Source organism: Porites lutea, chromosome 6, assembly GCF_958299795.1.
Source record: "Porites lutea chromosome 6, jaPorLute2.1, whole genome shotgun sequence".
NCBI lineage: Eukaryota > Metazoa > Cnidaria > Anthozoa > Scleractinia > Poritidae > Porites > Porites lutea.
Window position 1 is genome coordinate 15,264,062 of NC_133206.1, and position 23,054 is coordinate 15,287,115.

At 39.1% G+C, this 23,054-nt stretch overlaps 1 protein-coding gene and 1 long non-coding RNA gene across 2 annotated transcripts; one reads left to right on the top strand and one right to left on the bottom strand.

Moving 5' to 3' along the window:
• LOC140940378 (uncharacterized) lies at positions 1-22,673 on the top strand. The gene is made up of 3 exons (XR_012166342.1): positions 1-110; positions 1,126-1,411; positions 22,548-22,673. It is a non-coding gene; the product is annotated as an uncharacterized lncRNA (long non-coding RNA).
• Positions 12,794-14,612, bottom strand: LOC140940377 (transcription factor SOX-9-like). The gene has a single exon (XM_073389336.1). It carries the CDS (start codon positions 14,496-14,498, stop codon positions 13,302-13,304), a length of 1,197 nt encoding a protein of 398 aa, XP_073245437.1. The 5' UTR covers positions 14,499-14,612; the 3' UTR covers positions 12,794-13,301.
• Positions 22,674-23,054: the final 381 nt, after the last annotated feature.

Genomic DNA, 23,054 nt, shown 5'->3' on the forward strand with positions numbered 1-23,054 from the left:
ATCCAGATCTTGTTGAAACAAATCAAGATCACCAACCGTGTCAATGATTCTGGAACATTTGCAGTCATCTGCATAAAGAGCATTAGTACTGCCAGGAAGAACAACTTCAGGTATAACAAAATAACTAGAAAGTAACGAGTACATAAAATATGAAGAGTTAACAACAATTGCAATCGTTCTTCAAAACATCAGGGTCTCTTAGTCGTTATTCATTTATCAAAAACCTCTTACCCCTTTATTACACAGTCGTACTTTGGGGAAACCAATACTTTGCGGTACTCGTAACACAAATTACACGCATTGAATCGACTTCGCTGTGACCTATCTCTGGGAGTGAGACGTTTTCTGTTCTTTAAATGTAATGCTTAAAACAAGCTGCATCAAGTACGCGCGACGTCTAACCTTTTTAAGCCGAGGATGCGGTTATTTCGTCCATGATATTTTGCCAACAGACTTCAGAACCTCAGCCTGAGAACTCAGTTCTATTGTTTGGCATTTTGCAGCATTCCTCGGTTAACAATAGTAACAAAGTCCACTTCTGTTTATACCGTCGGACTACGGTTGTGAAAAGCCCAGTTTCAGAAACAACCAACTTTTCCAAACAACTAATGAAAAGACTGACCAATATTATATTTTCAAGTACATTGGTAGAAAGGCGTCTGGATGCAAAATGGCGAAGATTTGTTCAAAAATATATTTGAGTAAAGTTATAAATAAAATATTCCAAATATGTTTGGTAATATTTCTTGCTGTATTAGAGTCTGTAGTGATCAAACTATTAGCTCAACGCAGATCAACTTCAGAAAAGTATTGGAGATCTACCAGTCGGCCAGAGACTAAGAATATTTTATTCAGTTAATGTTTAACTATGAAAACTTGAAAAAGAAATCATTCTGGCCTGGATAGGAAATTGAAAAGACTGTCAAGATTTTTCCAAATATGGCACCTCTGAAAAGGAGACTGCGTGGGATGTACGTTTCGGAATGTAATTTCCATAGCAACATTGGCTTCTCAGAGAACAATAAAGTTAGTATACGAACAATAGCCGCTTTATGGTAAAGTATTTAAGTTATGCCAGTGATGTTATTATGGCACAATAAATGGCCAATCCACGTTTGTTTTTAGGGGATAATTTCCGTTGTGGGAGGAATACAGTAGTTTGTCAGCAGCAAGATGTAGTCCTTCTCGCTAAAAAGTTCCGATGAAGGAACTTATTAATCTCCAACATATACGAACTCAAGTTGATCCTTTTGCGAATGGTGATGGAACTGTTTGTTGTTAGACTGGCTTTGAAAGGCCTGTGTTCTAACTAGACAACTGGGTCATGATTGTTTTCATTGCATTGCGTACTACAAGTCGCAGGAACTTCGTAACGGATAGCAAGCGGAACTCTACTAAAACAGAACACGAGGTACGAACGTAAAGTAACTCTTTTCACCCCATTATCTTAGGTCATTGCTCTGTTTAAACTATGGTTTTCAGCCAAACGTGGCTATCGACTAGTTTAGCAATTCATAGACAACAGAATTACAAATTACTCTATATTACTTTACGGTCATTAATGTTATTAGTTTAGATTTCACTGAAGGCAGTGTTATTTTTACGATTGTGCGCAGTTAAGTTAAAGTAACTTCGATATGTTTTTTATTCAGGCTTGCACGAAATTCATGTCTTAGGAAGTCAATTTTAGCTTGGTACAGGCATATGAAACTGATGTGATATTGCTCTTTTGTTTTAAGTTCTTTAAAAAGATCACAACAAAAACGTCTTGTTTCCTCGTCAGTCTTGTTTGTCGCCAAGTTTTTTTTGACCACGCGATAGGTCAATAAATATTTTCTAGACAAAGCTCACGTCGATAAGGTGAAAAATATGACTACGTTTTTTATCAAGTTTCCGGGAAAATAAAATTTGTATCTTTTTTAGTGGAAACTAGAGGGAAGAAAAAATTCAGATAGGTAGAAGGCATTGTACGACACTTCCGTTTTGAAACGCGTGGTCATTCTTAGAGCGATCTTCGTTTGCAAAAGTTTGCTTTTTTAAGGCACGAATCAACCCTAAGAATTTAGAACTCGAAGTAACAAGTCTTCTGCAAATTGATCTTGTGCTTAAGCAAGAAACAAGGCCTTACTCTCTTTATCTGCAGTTTCAAAACACGAACGCTTATATTTGAAACAGTTCTTGGAAAATAAATAATTGACAAGCGAATTGACAAGCGAAGATCAAAACACTTGTTACAATATTGCCACAGCATCTCTGAAAACCTCTCAGAAAAACTTTGACAGTCTTGCTGGCAAAAAGCGTTTTATTAAAGGATTTTGGAAAATATTAAATTGTAATAAGTTCGATAAACAGCACCAGAGAAAAGACACAATCAGCAACCTTTAGTGACTAAATCAAATAGTTACTTCAAGGTTTTTATCATGGAGTTAACTTTTTAAAACACCTTAAAACACCAAAACCTTACCGCGGTATGCCGGGTATAACTTATACCCTTAACATGAGTCATCGCAATTGTAAATGGTCTCTCTCCGATAGATAGGCACTTCCGACCTTTGAGGCACTTTTCACGCTGGTCCAAGTATGCTTCCGGGCACGGAACAGCATTTTAAAAGACGAAAAATTCATAGTAAAATAGAAATTGTGGTATGAGTCGGCGCAAAATTTTATACTGATTAGCTTTCAGAGCGAACGGAATTTACCGAAACTTCAGGATATAGATTGTCTTGCATCAAATCATTTATCAAAGGGGAAATTTCCAGAGAAAATGTCTAGAAGAGAAGTTTCATATTTAGTTCGTTCAATCTTTTCTTAGTTGACGTGAAAGTTTCTAGAGACAACTGCAACTGACTAACGAAAGCCTTTTGCCAGAAGAGGTTTTAGATTTAGTAAGTTTTATTACTTGATACTATGAAAGTTCCTACAGACAACTGCAAATGGCTAACGAAAGCCTTCTATTTTTCTTTTCTTTCCATTTATTAAACAACACAAAGAAAAGAGAACCCCGCCACAACTGTAACACAGACGAGTTAAATAGCGGAAAAAAAGATTCCCTTTTAATGTATCTTCGTCGAATGTCTCATTACAAAAGTTTCAAAATACAAAGTTGAAAATCTTTCAATAGAACCAATGAAAGCGGGGGTCGTCTCGTCACGCAACGCTCCTCCCCTACTCCTCCCCTAGAAGGGAGGAGCGTTGACCCAGAAGATTTCAGAAAGAGGAGTCAAGGCTTATAGTGTGTGCCAGTTTTCAACATACTACTAATGAATTACTGTACTTTAAGAGCACTTGCATCCAGAAATTAAGGCCCTTAAAGACAGACGTTCAAACAACATTTCAGACAGAAAGGGGAGGCTGCGACCCCTCACAGCTCCCCCTTCCGCTAAACTATACATGAATATAATTTATTTACAGACAGTTTACATGGTTTATCTGTTATTTTATAATTTCACTGATACTGTCATTAAGGTTTTAAGAAGCCGGGAACTTAGGGAACTTAGCCAATCACAAACTGAACAAATTCTCCATGGCTGTTGCGTTTTCCTCTTTTTCAAACTTGGTGTGCCGCAGGAGCCCATCAAGCTGTGTGCCGCCATTATTGTTTTAGTTAGTTAGTTGCTAGTTAGTTCACCGGTTTCAGCTGCAAATGACAGCTGTGACGTGCAACACAGTAGAGACATATTCGTAAGGTAGTTGCGTTTGGCAGTGTCAGGAGAGGATCGACTGGTTTTCTTTTACTTTTTCTGTGTTTTGACATCAGCTCAATAGCAATTTAAAATTCTGTAACTATTTCGGAAGGAACTGGGAATAGTTGTTTTAAACAATTCGGCTAAGGCTGTTTCACTTTTAAGATGAATATACTACAACATTGTCAACTACCAGTAGAAGGAAGGATCAACTGCATGAAAAGACACTACTAAATGTTTATAATGAGAAACGTAGGACACACTCTTTTTTGATGAAAAAGTATCTACTAAGTATTTGTAAAAGAAATCCCAGCTATCTCGTGACCATGCAGTCACGCGAGATAAGAATTTATGCACTACAATCAAACCACGTAATGAGTGGATGTCACTGTTTTGGAAGTCATTTTGCTCTAATGTTCCTTTTCAAAGTAAAAAAAAAACATATCAAAATTTATCCTTAATAATGATCAAGGATTTGCAAACCTTAATTAAGTCAACTATGGCCTAGATTAAATGAGGTTTCATAAAAAGTCCACATTACCTTTTTTAAGTAACGGTTGATATAACAAAGATTTTTTTTATAAAACAAAGCAGGTACTGTAAGGTAGTCATAAAACCTAGCCCTGCAATCACGGCGGGTAAATTTCAAATGAACTGAACTGACGGTCTCCAATAGGGTTCTTCAATCCCATTATCCCGACCCAAAAGGTCGTGTAATCCCGTAAATCCCGAGGGTTATTTCGGGCATTCTAACTCGCGCGCGTACCTTCAATCCCGAATCTTGCCCGATTTTGCTTTAAAATCTCGAATCCTGAGCTTCAAATAAGGGAAATACCGGATCCTGAAAAACCTATTGGGGATTTCCTGAACTGACATGGAGTTGACATGTTTAGGACAGACTAATTGTCTAATACATTGCATACCGTAAATCTTCTGTTAAGCGCCCTCCCCCCCCCCCCCCCCCCACTACCCCCTCAAATTCGCCCAACGTTTTTGGGGAAAGAAAGTTATTAAGCCCCCCTCCCCTCCTCCTTATTCTTAAATAATAGAGTTTATTAATTAATTACAACTGTAACACTTCATGCGTACTGCTCTGCTATGGTTTATTCACGTGATGGAAGTTCAGATTTAATTTTGATCTTTGGCTGCATGACCTCTAACTTCGTGTAACTGTGCCTTGGCTTTTCCACTAAATCATCATCTTCGCTAAACTGAAAGCACCCCTTCTCTATTAAGCCCCTCCTCAAAATTGGTTGAAATAAATAAGCCCTACCCCGGAGGGTTCAATAGAGGATTTACGGTAAATCGTTTGTTTATGTGTTTATTTTTTTAACAAAAAAATGATATCTACCACCAACGTCATGCGATTGCCATGTCTTCTGTTTTATGATCTAAGTACACTTAGACAAAAGTTTGCTCCTGGAAAGTTCTGCACAAGTTCTGCAATTGAAAAAGAATGTGAGAATCAAATTAATCATAACACTTATTTTTTTTTACCTTTTGGTAGATTACTTTGAACATGTTGAAGAATCTACGATAAATTTTTTTCTTGATTATCTTTTCCTCAGCATTGTCTTACATTGATTCTGAAAAGCCCTGTGGGGACGGGCCAATAAAATATGTATTTATGTACGTACATTACTTCTTCTTTATCGTTTCTAACACTGGTCATCCTTTTGTTCATATTGATATCCAAAACTCCAAACATTTATCATATTTCTAGTCGTGCACTAAAACTTTTTGATATAAACAGAAGCCGCGTATAACCATGCCTATGACATAGAACACAGATTTCTCTCCATCCATCACACCGTTTTTCTTTATTTCGGGCCCACACACTGAGTCTAGCTGCGGAGCACTCGTTCTCGATAGCCTGTGTAGCCTGAGGGGAGGGGGGCGGCTGTACACAGGCTAGTTTTCAACGCCAATCTCCCTGAGTGACTGATAGAGTCTCATAAGGTGGTTCTAACTTTTGAATCTGTTGATGAAATCCTATGGTGTGACCATTCAAATGAAACCTCTTCAGCAGTACTTTCACACAAAACTATTTATTTAGTATGCTGTTCTACCTTTTGAGTCTGTGGATGAAATCCTATGGTGTGACCATTCAAATGAAACCTCGTCAGCAGTACTTTCACATTATATTATTTATTTAGTATGCTGTTCTACCTTTTGAGACTGTGGATGAAATCCTATGGTGTGACCATTCAAATGAAACCTCGTCAGCAGTACTTTCACATTATATTGTTTATTTAGTATGCTGTTCTAACTTTTGAGACTGTGGATGAAATCCTATGGTGTGAGCATTCAAATGAAACCTCTTCAGCAGTACTTTCACATGGTACTATTTCTTTTTCAGCATTTTACGACACGAAATTTGGAAATTTTGTTGAATTTTTACTTTAGGCCACTTGTGTGAGTGAAAGGGAAGATTGAAGAGGTATCAAAAGACAAACAGGAAAACAGAACAGTCTTCTTATTATAGAGGTTAAAGTTTAGCCTCTAAAAACAAAACTGAAGAAATTGCTCTGCCCAATCGTCACGCTAAAAACATCTCAATGGCAACACACCACAGGTACAAACAGCGCGCGGGCGGCTACCAAGCGCGGGAAAGAGCAACTGCGCACTTGAAAGCGGTCGGACAGAGAGAAATTTGCAAAGCTGACCAAAGTACTTCAAAGTTATTATCGTTGCAATCTTCACTCTTAAAAGTTTGCCTCATTACCGATAAGTAAGCACTTCTAAATGATATTCGTTGGTAAATTAAAGTGCAGACTTGTCGGCGCGATATGTCTCAAGCGTTTGACCGCTGTGTACCTTCGAGCAAGCCACGATAATAGATAGATCGTTGGAGCAAATTCTGACTGGTTCAAAAAATGAGGCGAGATTTCTCGTCCAATGAAAAGAGCACACTTTCGACATTTGATAGAAAATATTCCAGTGCAATGGTAGTCATTTAAGTACGTAAGACACAAACCGCTAAACAAGGTGAGGAAAAACAGATCGCTGATGTTCAAAATCTCCTTGAAAGATTGGCTGGTGGTGGGGTTAGGTCGGCGAAATTTCTTCCCGTTTTCAGAGCAGAATGTTGATAAGGGTTCTCAGACCTAATCGTTTTAACTCAGGCCCTTTTTATACCAAAAATAATAAATAAATCATAAATATACAGGTAAACAAATAAATAAAAGATTCTAAATAATATAAAAACATCCGCATCAAATATAGACTAAAAACATACTGTTTTTAACTTGTTTATGTAAATCTATACACGTGTTTTTCAAAGCTATAGTACAGTTAGCTCAGATTTCTCAAATGCCAAAATAGCAAACATACCCCTTCAGACGCTATTGATTGGACTGATACCAGGCAAAATTCAACCGCCTATAAGGAGTGCCAAAGAGCTAAAGTTTGTAGAATGTTAGAAGAGATGTAGCGCGTATCCACGCACAACTGAAACGCCGCAGGAGTTCCATCCACACAGGTGAATAACAGTGCAAATCGGTATTGAAGAGTCTCTTTGGGAATTAGCTGTGTGCAAAAATCGGAACTCCGGTGGCGCTATAGAGTAAAGATGTATCTTAGATTCTTCAAATAGCTATAATACTGACCTTTCGCGATAAACTTAGTGGTAGAGGCCGAGGAGTGGTACAAGAATCCAAAATATGCACAGTTGATCTGCAAATCCTCTTAAGTCGCATTGCTCTATCAAATTATTAGAGAGTTTCAGGAAATACCTGTCTTTAGTGTTTAGTAAGTCAGTGGTTTCTGGAATGCCGCTTTGCGTCTGGTTTTTATCCTATGCTTAACTCGACTCCCAAGTTCAAAACTGATCAAAACCTGATCCGAGAGCATAGTGGCAGTGAACAGCTTTATTGTTATCATCTGTATGAACCAAGCTTGAACGATTACATTTCCCTCTTTTAAACTATAGAATAATATACAATAGGCAGCATTACAGGAAACCAATTTGGATTTGAATGTTAACACTTTAACGGTGAATTTGATCAGTTTCAGGCCGCAATTATTTCAATCGGTGCCGCCCTTGCACCCTTCTCAGGTGGGGAACGACTTCAGTTTCCGAGGGATCCCCTTGATTGTATTTCCCCCGGCGCCAAGGTAATTTTTTAAAAGAGAAAGGCAACTTGTCGTCATTTTATTTCAAAAAGTCTAAACAGCAGCCTATAACCCTAGTCTAAAGTGTCACGAAACAGTAGTAGATTGCGCACAGAAATAAACTACCTCTTTCAGGAGATTAAATTCTTTTTGGCCCCCGTTAACTCGCAAGGACATTTGCACACACTTTTGTCCCCTTCAGGGACTTGCCACCCTCATTTTTTTTGGTGGGGGGTGCGGGGCGGGGGGGCACCACAGGAAAATAATAAGGCATGAAGTGTTAGAAGAATTGTCAACGCACAACAAAATAAAAATTAAAGAGGTAGTTTTAGACTAACGGTAGAAACTAATCGACGATAAAAAAAAACTGTCAACATACGTGGCTAGTACTTGGAAACTCTATCGCTTTTATAGTAGTTTGCGGGTTTGCTTGCGCTTTATGATCAAAGTCCACTTGATAGGATTTCACCCGCAGAGTTCAAGGGTCACTGAGCGGAGTGCATAATGATATAATCTAGAGAAATTTCTAGCATTGAGATCAGCTACCTCAAAGAATCACACGTATTATAGTCTAGATTTTTCCAAAGGAAAGCCTAAGAACTCTTTCACAATCTGTTCTTATCCCGCACTTTAACTTGGAGTGCTCTCTGCAGTAGTCCTTTTACTTTTCATTGAATTCTGAACAGGAGAATTCCGCATTGTGCGGTTTGATAGTGTGTCCATCATGTCAGTTAAGTTGCTCAAGTTCGCCTGCTACCTTTTCTGACACCATTCTCCATCTTGATATTTGCTCGTCAGCTCAATTTCACCAGTACAAAAAAAAATTACTTTTCGGGAAACTTTACTGCGTTTATAAGCCACGGAGAAGATCATCGAAAGATCAAGAAGGCGGGGAGAGAGGCGGGGCTGTGGTTTAAGAAAACAATAGCTGATGTAATCCTTTCAATGTCTTCTTCGTTTTACGGATTGCTAGTTTTCAGTGTAACGCCATTCAAAATAGATAAAAATAAAAAGCAAAACCCCGTAGATAAAGTCCAGAATCTGGGAAATGAAAGGAGGTAAATATGCAAAGACCCTCGCCAAGATTCAGGTCAGAGGAATATTTCGTATACGAGATATCCGAAGAAAGGTTTTACTCAAATTTATAGAGACTTGTATGGAGACGCCATGCTGGTGCCCACCTGGATGGGCTCCAACATGGCGGACGGAAACCAACAGAAACATCTGATACCGAGTTTTGCTACAAAAGCGTGAATTCATTCTTCGAGGAACTCATAGACATTAAAGTAATACGTTTTATAATACATGAACTGTTTAGATAGCAAAATTCCTTGAAATAAGTTATTTTTTTAATCTGCATGACAACTCTCTTGGCCGTCATGTACTGATGCCGCGTCACGCAAAAGCTTAGAAATTCAAGCGTACTCTATCACAAAACCAAGAACCCTTTTGAAGCGAAAATTTGTATGAAAATTAGTTTTAGCTGCTCTAATACATCGTGAAAGTAAAATCTCGGTAGGATCGATAGTTTTGTAGGTTGAATTTTAGTAACGTCATGTAAAAACCAACAATAAATTCTGAGTTGCAAAATTTCTTAAAATAGTGAAAAATTCAGCTGTAACCAACACGTATTAACAGCGCAAGTATTACATATATGACCGTTGTGACGAATGAAAACTGAAGTGTATTATGTTACAAGAGAAACATTTTAATTCGTGAGGCTCCCGTAGTATCACATGGTAGTCAATTAGCGATGTTGACCATTTCAAAAATAACTTTGAGCTCTTGTATTGCTTTTGTGACTGTCAAGTTACAGTTAAAGTGTTACAATGAATAATCTGTTATCTTGTTGCGTTTCCATACTTTATATTTTGGAACAGATTTCCTTTAAAAAGTTTTTCTCTAATAACCTCACTGTAGTTCAAGAGAGCCCACATCCAAGACAACCCTAAATCACTGGAAAATTAAATAACGATCGAATGTAAGTACCATGAGAAAGCCCTGCTTTAGAGGTTACACCATTAGCTACCACGGGCTGTGTTTAAAAGACTCAAAACTACGAGCTACCGGCCGGCATCGATCGTCTCTGAACGCAGTGTAAGCTTTGCCAATGCATAAACAAAACATCCTGACCTGCCCAGATTTTTGTGGTATTTATGTTTCCTTATTTTTGTACTTGGTAAACCCTATACTCACTTTAGGGCCAAAATGGGTGAAGGGGGTCGCCGCACTGATCCGGGGGGGTACTCGCCACTTTTGATCCCAGAGATAGGATTCAAAGGGCGTTGATAATTAGTCTCATAATATTATCAGCTCTTGCAGAGTAAAAATGTAATTTAGAAGCTCGTCTAGAGGGAATCTGAATGGTAGATCAGTTAGCACACTAAATTGAAATTTTCACACGATTGCTGCAAAAGGAAGGAAGACCTTATCTTGACCGATATTAAACACACATTCACTTAATTAACCTCCCTTGCGTTTGAACGGTTTCGTCCAGTAGTGAACAGAAAAATAATTTTGTTGAAGGAGTATCGCCTTAGACCTCACAAGAAGAAAAAGCGATAAAACGACCAAAACTAATAAAGCATTTTTAAGCAAAATGATGGCAGTGTGAGCTGAAGAAACACTTTAAGATTTTATTTCTCCACTCCTCCGGCGCAAAGAAGTAATACGAACGAAATTTACTTATAAGATCTGTTCGCCTATATTTTATCTATTAGATACGCTGTAATTTTAGTTAAGTGCTTTTCTGCGGTACTGTTTGATTTCAAAATTTCTTCCAAATATAGTGCACATTCTAGACAATATAATGAAGAAAATGAGAACGACGCTTCGCATCTGTGACACATGTTCTTACATTTCAAAATTCATAGGAGCACTAGACAGTATTAAATTTTATAGCTCTGTTAACCCACCGGGGTAGATATCAAAGCTATTAAAAAAGTCACGAAAAGTAGTCTCGCGATACGGGCTGCAGTCTTTTTTTATTCACGACCAGTATTTTAAGTTGTCGGTATAATTACAATTGTGCATATCGTTTACTCCAGACATGACTGTAGACCGTTAGAAAATCATGTAAGCTTTTGGACTGCCCAGACAATATCAGCTCCCATGAAAAATAAATTATTATTTCTCAGTTGGCAACATTCTCCGACTGGGGACTGCTCGAAGGATTTAGGAGAAAAAGAAACAAACTTTTCAATGTTTACAAGACTTCAGCTTCGGGATCGGGATCGCGAAGATCTGTTGTCGTTTAACCGTGTTTTAATTAATCAACTTTGATTTCCTGTAAGGCAAACTTGGGTTAACTGTTCTGCAGTGACTTTCTGTTGACGGAAAGTGCGTTTAAACACCCAACAAAACATATCACACATAAAGCCAAAATAATTGAAGGTTGAAAGACCTTTAATGGTTTACGCCGTTTAACTATTTGTCCGTGAAATCAGCTTTAGTCCAAGTCAGACATAGAAATATCTTTAAGTAGCTCGCTTTTTAGCCCGAGGCGAACGGAATTCTTGAAGAGAAAAATCGACCCCTCGTGTAGGCTTTCTTGGCTCACACAATCAAAAATTTATGAAGGAAGATCGTTGAAATAGGCATGCACTAAACATCGTGTCTCAAACGGATGCTGTCATGAATTGTCTGACACACTCTTGGGGGCGAAACATATTCGTGACAGCAAAATCGTGATACTGAAATCTCTGCACAGCTTTAGGAAAACAAGCACGATATAGTCAACATATACACAACGTATAGGGTTCAGCTTCAATTTTAACGAAGGCAAACCCATCTCAACTGTAAAGCAATAAATATTTATCTAAGGTTTACTTCGTGGTCATCAAAAGCGAAAAAACCGCGACAGAAGCTGAGAATTGAATTTTACAGAGAGCTCAAGTCCATTTTAATATAAATTGCCGGATAGTTAATGTTATTATATTATGTATCGGCATGTGCAAAGGTACTATTCACTTCTTACATTCTGTATTGGCTATTTTTCACAAATTACAATATTTCTATTGCGCCTACATTTTGTAGGCAGTTGAGGGTTTTATTTTACGCGGTGAATCCAGTGCCAAAACACACGATCCACCGCGATAATTTTTGATGTCAAAATCTGTGACCGCGGTCGTCATTTGCTTCCGGTTCACTGCACTTTTGAAAAAATCTTTAAACCGCTCTTGTAAGGGTTTTAAGTTGCAGTCGTTCGCGGAAAAATCACCCCAGCGCAACTTTCGTTGTCGAGGATCGCGCCAAGAATTCGTCTCATGGCAATTGTTAACATTTGCAAATAAAACGGCCCGCGTTTCTTTTGTCAAAGCAAGCAGAAAGCGCCGAGTCTTAAAGCCAGCATCCGGACTAACGCCCTTGTCAGCCGTCACCTATTCGCTTCATATCCGCTCCGAAAGATTTTCTTTCATTGAAGATTATCGTAAAATTCTAAGCTCCAAACTGAACTTGAAAGAGCAAATTTTTGGCTTATTGTTTCCCATTTGTACCCTTGTTATGAATATTCTCTAGTCTGCTGTATAAATGCAAATTTGAGCACGTACAAAAAGTCAATTTGTGTTTTATCGAAGCTTGTTTAGGGCATCTGTTCTCCTACTTAGAACTTTCTAGGGTAGTTTTATTTTGCTTCCTCGCTTTTAAGCCAGCTTTCTACCTACTGAACTTGCATTAACTGTTTGTTTGGCTCCAGGAGCCGATTGAACTGTTGTGCAAATTCTTAAACACACATTTCCCTTGTAGGGCCCATTACTCAAGTGTGACCGGCTAATCATAGGCGATCGAACGGCACTGAAGGGCAAAAGGAAACCCATCGAGTACAACAGCACACATTTTGATTTTCTTGTAAAAACCAGCATTTATTTCGCCACAAGCAGAAGCATGAAATGCGGGAATCCAGGCCAAAGCAAAGCTAAAAGAATGCATTTTCTACTTTTTTTTTTTAGCTAAAGGACGTTTTCAGAACCTATCATCTCTATTCTTTTATTATTTACATGAAGATTGATAGACGATAAATCAGTTTCTTTTGGCAAGAACTCATCTAAAAGGGAGGGACGCGATAAATGAGGACTTGAAGCAAAGTGACAGTAAGGATCTGATTTCTTAACAGCGTGTCAGCTGTGCGTTCAAACAAAACAGTTAACAGGTTTTTTTCTCGACATTAAAATAGAAAAATTGTAATGCATCAAAACAAAGAACAATTCTGCGAGAAATAAAATATCATCACATTTATAAGCAAATGTGCGTCAATTGCTTCGTGATTTTTACACTAATAATCCGAGTAAAATTTTAACTCGTGCGACCGGGAACACGTTAACTCTCGTGACATTGCTATAGCGTGTTGAACTCTTTAAAGCTCCTAAAATTTAGAAGCAAAACAAAGTTCGAGAAAGATTCTTGTAAGCGTTCCTATTGCTGCATAAAGCAACAAATCAAATTAATTGACGCTCCATAGGAGCTAATTTATCAAACATGAACCCTATCTCCTATCTTAGCAGTCTCTTACTTCCAAACGAGCGTGTGAAGACGCGAGGAAGAGCTCTGCGCGCTCGAGGAAGGAATAGGAATCAGAGGAATAGGTCGACCACTGCTTCCACTGACCTCTACCGAATCGCCAAATGAGAAGGGATAACTGCCGTTCTCTGGTTGGTTTCTTTGGTGCAGAGCCGAGGGAGCGACCTGATTCGGCGGGTAGGAAGAAGGTAGCTTCTGCAGCTGTTCCATGAACTCCGTGTAGCTGGATGAGATCGGGCTATTTTCAGGGTTATTCGACACGAACTTAGAGGCGCCACCGTGTGTTTGTGTGTAACCATGCGATGTATAAGTGACGCTGGGAGGAGAAGGCAACTGCAGGGGCTGTGTGTACGAATGCAAATATTGATCGAACTCTGTCGTGTCCACCATTAGATCTGTGGTCAGGTCGCTCATTTCGACGTGGAAATCGATCCCGTTGCTACTGTTAGTAGTGGGAACACTAACACCATTTGGTTCTGTTTTCTTTAGTGGAAAGCTGGACTGAGGGGCGCTGATCTCTGGTTCCGGGACGCTTGTCTCGGAGAACTTCAATCCACCTTCAACCTTTACTGTTGCAGTCGGGGTTGTCGGCGGAGAGGTAGCCGAACTGTTAGATTCCGGGCTACTTGCTTCTTCGCTTAAGCTGCTCTCGGGGCTCGCACAGTTGCTGTCTTGGCAGCCGGATTTTGACACCATTTGCCCGTCACCTTTGAGCACTTTTAACAGATCGTCAGCTGAGATAGTTGCCTCTGGCTGTTCCCCTCCACCGTTACCTTTCTGCTTCTTTCGTCTCGGTTGATATTTATAATCGGGGTGCTCTCTCTTATGTTTCAACCGCAGTCGTTCGGCCTCCTCGATAAAGGGTTTCTTTTCGGCATCATTCAGCAGTTTCCAAAGTTTTCCTAGTGTCTTACTCAATTCCGCGTTGTGAAGATGTGGGTACTGATCGGCCAGTTTTCTCCTGGCTGCTTGCGCCCAAACCATAAAGGCGTTCATCGGCCTTTTAACATGCGGTTTATGCTTGTGCCCGCCGTTGACTCTCACAGGCAGAGGAATTAAAGACCAGTCGTATCCATCCAGAACATGATTTACCGCAGAGGCGATTGCGCTGCTTAAGTCCATATTCTTGGGTTGAGCGAGTTCCGTTTCTTTCTTAGCGAGTTCAGCTTTAGTTTGTTCAGTCATTCTTGCTGAGTAACAGCCAGCAGTCCTGTCCTAAACACCGTCAAGTTAAAGATGAAAATTTCCTCAAGCAGAAAAATCGAACTTCGTGCCAATTCGTAAATTGGCGTATGGTTATTCAAAACACAGATATAATAATATCCTGGCCAATCGAGCGAGACGGTGTATTATATTTCCTTGGGTTGTGATTGGTGGAATCATAAACCGCAACCAATCATTGGGCGGATGTTGAGGACATAAACACCCGGGATATGTAGGTGTGTTAAAACCACTCACTAAGTCCCCGTGATTGGTCAAAAGTCACGCGCCAAGTTGGAAGAACTTGCTATTTACGTAACACCTCGTACGAAAAAAATTTTCACAGAATAGATCATTTCCTTTTCACAGTGTGCAATCACAGTTCCCGCGCGCATCGCACCTACAAATCCGTGAAAGTTTACAAACTGTTTTGTGCGTGTTTACTATTATTATCGCCGAAGCGTCATTCTGTTGACAGATTTGGCGCGAGTCGAACTTTCGCTGGCACGATACGACGCGATCGGTGTTAAAACAGTATCGAGTTTAGCCGATTTATTTACAGTTGCCAAGAGAAGTGTAATAGGCGCGCCCCTCCGCGATGTGTACATCAGAGAAAGAAATTTCTTCGGGATAATGCTTTCGCGTAGGAGCGCGCAGGACAAAAGGATATGCGTGAGGGAAATAAATAAATTTCAAAAAAAGGAGTTGGAAAAATCGCAGGAAAATAACAGGAAGGGCGAGCAGAGGTGGAACAAATGCCGTAGGCGTTAGTATTGTAACGAAGTACAGTGTAAGAACGTAAGAGATAAATGAAAAGTGACCATTTCAAGCGGGATAATTATTTATATCAGTAGTGTCAGAGTTAAGTCCAAAGCTGTAGTTATTTAACCCTTCTTAGATGGAAGTTGATAAGAGCCTGGCGGCCAATACGCTTTGAGTTTACTTAAAAGGTCAGCTCCGTCTACCCAGCTTGAGATTGGTCTGAATTTGTGTCCTCCCTATTCTATCAACGCGTCAATTTGACGTTTGGACTTTTAGATTTTACACAAAATGGGGTCACGAAATAGAAAGGGAGGCTTATCGAAGGACCAGCGCGTCACGTTTGAAGTTTTTTATGTAATGGTATCCAGAGCGACAACAGTGACATTTCGGATGCTTATTTGCATTTCTTTCTTTCACATTTAACCAAACAATTGAGAAATGCCTCATGTTGTTTCCCGAGGTCATACCAAGACTAGACGGGAAATAATTGAACTTGATAACAATATCTCGAACTCCCAGCAGCAAAAATATGATCGAGAGATAGCGCTTTTTGCAAGAGATAAATCAAGAACGATAAGAGAAAACAAGCTAACATCACGGGAATACTAAAAACTTATGCAACATCTCAGTATCCCGGTGCGCGCGAAATATTGTCACATTACCGCTTGCTGTGTTTTCTCCAAACAAGCGGCGAGAGCCACCGCTAATGACAAAGGCTAATGATACAACTTCCGAAACATTATACACCAAGTCTGAGACGTAACAGTTATAGCCACGGCAAGTCCTGGCCGGCAGCATACTGCGGTCTAAAGCGAATATCTGCTCTCTGCTTGAATGCTAAAGGCAATTCTGTGAACATTACCAATCGGCAATTACCGGCAATGCCTTGTTGTAGCCGCTATTTAAAATGTGAATAAACATTTGCGGGCGCGTGAGGTCATGTTAATGTTGAACTAGGATGAACTTTTTCTCCCGAGTTAAAAATAAAATATCCTTTTTGGCTAGCTATCACTGCAGTCATGGGTAAGCCAATAACTGGAGACTTGATTTTTATTCATAAAATACACAGATAAATAAATAAATAAATAAATAAATACTATAAAAACGAACGACATCGGGCTGTAGAGGACCAGTGCTGTTGGACTGACGCCAAGAAAAGTTGTTCTAAGTTCCTATAAAAAAAACTTGTATACAAGCTGTTTCTAAACAAGGAAATTCTGGGTCAAATGATTTTTACACTTTTACCAGCTTTTGCCGTGAAACGTACATGGGTTTTTACGTATTTCCGGTAAGGGACTTCGGGAAAGGGGAGTACTTCCGGTAAATTGCTACTAGGGATTAGTTCAGTCCCACTGGATGGAAAAATTGTGATATTTCCTCTGAAAAGCTGTTAGCAACCCTAGGGGATTAGAAAAAATCTACTTTGGCATTACAGTGTGGGTCAGAGAGGATGTTTCGATATTTGGGGCAGAAACACAGAGAGTTTTCCCTTATGCTTTTCAAACAACCTGTTTTCACCCTTTCACCTCCAAAAGCGGCCAAAGTCAAAATTCGAAAAAAATTACAAATTTCGTTTAGTAAAATTCTAAAAAAAAAAAGACGGCGGAGAATTACTTCAGAAGAGGTTTCATTTGAATGGTCACACCATAGGTTTTAGCCCACAGACGCAAAAGTTGGACCCACCTTACCAGATTTCATCATTGGCTCTGGGAGTGATAGGTTTAATCCTGCTCATGAAATGGTTTGAACGAAAATTCAGCAACTTGACTCAGAAACATGAAAAAAAAACATTGAGTAGCCGGAATGACTGTCGGCTATACCAACTCAAACGCTCGTTTTCAGTGCAATTTGATTTCTTAACATTCTCGGCCGGCACTGAACACTTCACAATTAAAGATTTCGTCGACTCAAAAGAAATGTTATCAGCAGAATCACCTAAACAAATTATTTCTTGTCATTTAAACCGTTCATGTTTGAGCTTTTTGTCTACAGATTCATTAGTCTTCCTCCCAAGTTAAGATAGAGCTATCTTGCTCAAATCCCCGGGCTCAAATCCCAAAAACAGGACTGTTAAATTACTGTTAGCTTAAAGCTTGTCTAACATACGTTTACTGTTTACGCCTTCCTGGATTTTTATCGTTTTGTATTGTAGAACTATTAGAAGGGACATATTACTTAAATTGACATCCCTGATTTTACAATTTAAGGGGCAACAACTTCTCGATTCAAAAATAAAAGAAGTTTTCACTAACTCGATTCAACTCTCGTACATTTCTCAAAAAAACGGAAAACCTAGAGTTTATCTGTGCCTTTCTCTAGTTGAACCGACTTCCTTTAGAGCGTACAACGTTCTAGAAACGCCAGCTTTAGAGAAAGGTGACTGTACAAGCAATGTAATGAAAAGGAGGTCAAAGAGAGAATGAAAAAACAAACGAACAAGAAACCAGCTTTTCAGTCAGTTTTAGAGTGGAGAATTTCGACACCAAATACCATGTTATCACCAGTCAGGTGTGACCGGTAAACTTTTTTGTGGCGTCTTTCTGTTTTTAGCTTTTCTTTTGTTGTTTTCCAAAATGAAAACTGATGTGCCAGAATTTGATTTTAAGTTCTTGTCGGCGGTTTAACCCTTGTTTAACCTTAAGATAGACAAGATAAAATTTTAAAAATTGTCTGTCAATTCTCAACGGGGGAAATAACGATTATTTCTTGATGGATGGAATGTAGGCAGGAGAATGAAATTTTCCGCAAAGAACTTGTTACACCCATTAGTAATATGTGATAATTACCTGTCTAGCCTAGGATTCGTTCTAGAAGCTTCTCGGTGTTCTGATTACTGACCCAGCACTGGGATTATTGCCAGCGGGAATCCTCCCTGAAATGGAGAATCGATAGAGAGCTATGAGTGCAAAAAAAGTGATGTACACCGTAACATATACTTTCAATGCGGATACACTGTCTTAGAAACGTTCCTGATAATTTAAAATGCACCGAGTTACTGTGAGTGCTGACTAGTATATTTCTTGCCATCATGACAAAAAATATATTATATATTACACGATCACTTTGCATAGTTAAGAAATGCCATCCTAGCTAGAGATAAAAGTGGTAAGCTAATAAAAGTCATTAACTGTTTGAAAAACCAGCCTGTGTCTATAGATCAGTTTAACCTTTTTTAACGTCATCCGGTTAGTTAGTTTTCTTACACTTTTTGAGAAATTCTCGATGCGTTTGGCTTTGTTTAAATTACATGAAGGCAAGAGAGGGTATGACCTGCTTTGGTAGGTCGAAAAATTGAAAATCACTTGAAGAAAGGACACGGACTAACAAAAACCGTGTAAAAAAACATGTATTTTGTTTACGTGCGTTTTTCCTGATATAGCAGGAACAACATTATTCCGTCATTTATTCATCAGTGTTTACTTTTGATAGTTTAGTTAATAGTTTCTTTCCACAAATCTGCTTTAATGAAGATTTCAAGATAAAACATCACGAGTTAGCTGTGGTCTCTCTACGTTTAAGCACGCAAACACTTTTGCTATCTTCTCCGAGAAGAGCATCTGATTTTCATTTACTACACTGTTTCATTGTAAAATCAGCTTTGATAGGAATAATATTTTTGGCCTTACATACACTACTGCTTTTCAATTTTTCGACAGTGTGGAATATTAACGCGAAGACATCCCAGACGATATCGTCGATACTTCGCATTTCTTAACCACTAAACTGTTGCACTTTGACCTCTGTTTTTGTTTGATTGGACGAAATTGAGAGGATCTACATACAAAAGAGGAAATCATGCAAGAAAAAGAAAAAAAAATTGCCTCAGAGTACACGAAAAATGTAGCACTTTAGTTAAGTTTAATTAACTTAAAATGGAGTTCATTGATGAAGCTAATCCCGTAGCGTTTTCAAGTGCTGATTACTAAAATGAAATAAAACAGCAAAATTAGATAAGAGGAAGCCGGAATTATCAGAATTAAAGACAGACGCATGTAAAACTAAAACTGGTCATGACTTGTCGAATGGTTCAACAACAACAACAAAAACCTATCTAATCATTGAGTTTGTTGTTTCACCACGTGTCAAAAAAGCTAAATATAATCGCGCTCGAAGCGTTCTCTCGCCCATTCTAGAGAACTGACCCCAACCTTAGTTAATCTTCATTCCATTTATTAAAATTTGCGGCAGAAATTCCTAATTTTAACCATGGCTATTTAGCCTTAAATACGAGAGATCAACTTATATCTAGTAGTCAGTTTACATGTTACTTGCTTGTTCCAACTTAAGGATTTAGTAGAGCATTTTAAGCTTCAGCGAATGGGCCATACTCGGCCAGTTGCTTTTCTGTATCACTCAACTACCTACTTAGCAAATAAATAGGAAGTTTTAATTGGCCTAAATGTTCTCTTCAAAGATAATAAAAAACGAGATGGGCTATCTAATAACGTTGACTTCAGACTCTCTGAAAAGAAATAAATAAAGAGAGGAAGAGTGACTGGAGACAAAAAGATATGGACAAAAAATACGACACAACGACATTGCCTCGTAAAATATTTTTAAACCATTTTTTGTCCTAAAAAGCGTTTTCTACTGTCCGTGTTTAAACATCCGCGAGCAAGAACGGGCAAATCGCATGACTTTTCATTAAACTGATTTTAATACTTATAAACTGATTATCCGGACATCAATGGAAGAGAGTTTCCGGATTAGAAGGCTGTGGCACAGGTCCGAGTATTAACTTTGTCACCAAAAAAAAAAGTGGTTGGATGAAATATTTTCCTTTCTTCTTCGTTTATGCAACTCCTTTCGACAGAATTTAACCAAGCTTTACACCGGTTATAGCGAAGCATCCGTAGAAAATGTTTAATTAAATTTTAACACACTCAAAGAACTGTGCTACCTATTAAACAGATTTCCTTTAAATATCATACTTATATATTTTAACTAGACTATCTTAACAGTGTTGTCTGTGTGTCCCAGAAGTTATTCACTTTGACCAGTTTCTTGTTGCCTCCTTCATTGGACGCTTTTTTACCGCGAACGCTGTGACACGCTAGCTAGCTTCAACTTGGGTGACAATTCAGAGCACCTCTAAAACATTATATTTGAGAAAAAGGCTCGAACAGACATCACTGCGAAGTCACGCCGAGTATCTTAATTACTTGGTTGTCAGGCAATGTTAATTTCGGACTAAGGAACTATGAGTCTCTCGAGCTTTACACAGCAAATATTTTTTTTATTATTGACAAAATCACGGCCACATCATTTTAATACGAACAATGATGATTCTCAAGCTAAATACACTTCAACAACTGCACCCAAACTTCTCAAATTTCCCAAATAAGCTTGTGGGGGGTTATTTGGGAAATTTTCGCGGTGGTGTGCTGCCTGGTTTTCCAACTCGTAGCCTGCAGCTTGGAAGTAGTGGGCAAAAGAAAAAACGGGCGCGCGAGAAGGACACACGCGAGGGGAGACCTCACCCCTCGCGCGCGCCCGTTCTCTCTTTTGCCCACTACTTCCAAGCGCCTGCTACGCAGGCTATTCAACTCCAGACGCTTTTTCAGACCAAAACACGCATTTTCCACCGGCCAGTTTTCAGACCTGGCCTTTGAAATCCATATTCCCGTTTTTTCAAACCTGGCTTTTGAAAAGTTGTACTCGGTTTGGGAACCTATCACGTCGTCTACAGTCGACTCTCTCTTAACGGACACCTCTATAAGACGGACACCTCTGTAAAACGGACACCTAGAGTTGGTCCCTGCCTTTGCTTATTCCCTTTATTTGACTCTATATAAGACGGACATCTCTCTAAGACGGACACTTTGTGCCGGTCCCAAAGGTGTCCGTCTTGGGGAGAGTTGACTGTATTAAAGTGAAGTCAACACTAATATGGCTTTTACAAGCATTTTTATCATTGACCATTATTGACCATTATCTCAGGCAAAAATACGTCTGGACACTCTTGTGGTTCACTTAAAAACCATACCTTGTTTCAGGACCATAATAGGTGAAGACTATAGTGTCCCGTTTTAAACCAAAACGGCTCAAACAACCCTACTCTTTGGGGGAATATACCTAAGTATCTCCCGGCCAACTAGCCTGCGTAACAAGCGTTTCCGTTTGGTTTCGGAGCAAAGAAAGACCGAGGAACGGGATTCTCGGTTTTGGCCGCGCGAGAAATAAAACAAGAGCCAAAAAATGAATTTTTTTCGCGCGGTCTTTGACTCTCGTTCCTCGTTCTTTGCTCCTAAATCGCACGGAAACGCTTGCTACGCAGGCTACCGGCCAACAAACTCCTGAAATCAGTTAACCAAGACACCGTGACCTGGCTCTTTAAACAAACACCCAAGGTAAACCGCACAAACACTACAGGGGGTAACGGAGCAAATCCTACAATGATATGATCCGTCGCCCATTTAAAAATCCATGCTAATAGGAATTAACCCTATTAATTCTCGACCACGTCATGGTGACTGGGATTATTTGTCATTGGCTCTAACTACTAAAGCTATGGAGGAAATCCTACTATGTTGCCATTCAAATGAACGTCTTAGTTTGGCAGAATCGTAGCTTAATGGTACTCAGTTTTCATTCTTAAATTTTACCATTAGGAATGAATGGTTAAAGGGGGTAGTTCAATAGCATAACAAACCCAGAGCCAAAGAGGACGGGAGTACTTCTTAGTGGTGTTGGACTATCTAAAACAAACTGCACCTATATTAAAAAAAGCGTAGTATAATAACTTCCGAACAAATTGCCACACTTATAGATTTCATCCGGGGACTCGAGAGTCAACAGACGACACGGGCTATGATTGGTCAGAACATTATTTTACGTTATCATAAAATAAAGTACGTGCACTACTCCTCGCTCGTGCTTTTGATAGATATTGTGCACGCGGCCTGCGGAAAGTCAGTGGAAACTTCATAATAGAAATAAATATCTTATTCTTTCTGCATTTTTTGGAGTTAAAAGTACAGTTAAATTTCAAGAACACTCGAGACGTACGTGAAATACTCGCAGCAGTGCTAGCACTTCTCGTGTTTTTGAAAAATCCAGGCTGCCGATCCATTACTAACGATGAAACATTTCTTCTAAAGGCTTCTAATGATAGTTGTTACCAAGAGCAATCAATATGGACGGCAGCCGGCTTAGCACACAAATTTGAAGACTAACACGACAATACTCGATGATTTCATCCATGTCTCACAACAGTTAGGAAACACTGAAATTTCTAATTCTCGAAATAATAATTTTTGCCTTTGATTTCAGATCCGGCAGCAGATGAAAACTGAAAACAGTTGGAAATGAGAAGTTCAAGATTAGATATAAGATAACACAGCTTATTTATGATATTTGTATTCAGAGGTACTGATATTAAAAGCCAGTTATTACAGGGTACCTTTTTAATGACATTGTATAACTCGTTCACGCCCAAAACCGCACAGCCGAACTACCTTAGATTTTTACGTTCAGAAAAATATGCCGGCCTTCAGTTCTGCAATGCGATGAACAACCTGTAGTTCAAAGGGAACAACTCATTAAATAATTTTCTTTGGGCTTTTCCTAAACAGAATGAATTAAAAAATCGCAACACACTGTCATTCCGTGATTCTTAGATTAAGTTTTGCGAAACATTGAGAGCTGTGAGAGGGATAAACAAGTTGCAAACTTCTACCGCAGACTGCTGTGTTAAAAACTTGTGATCCACTTATTTTTCAAACAGGCCGCTAAAGACTATTTCACCCTGAGGCGGATGGTTTCACCGCAAAAACAATA

Excerpts from the sequence above, each read along its gene's own strand:
- LOC140940377 (XM_073389336.1), bottom strand. The coding sequence starts at position 14,498 with ATGACTGAACAAACTAAAGCTGAACTCGCTAAGAAAGAAACGGAACTC.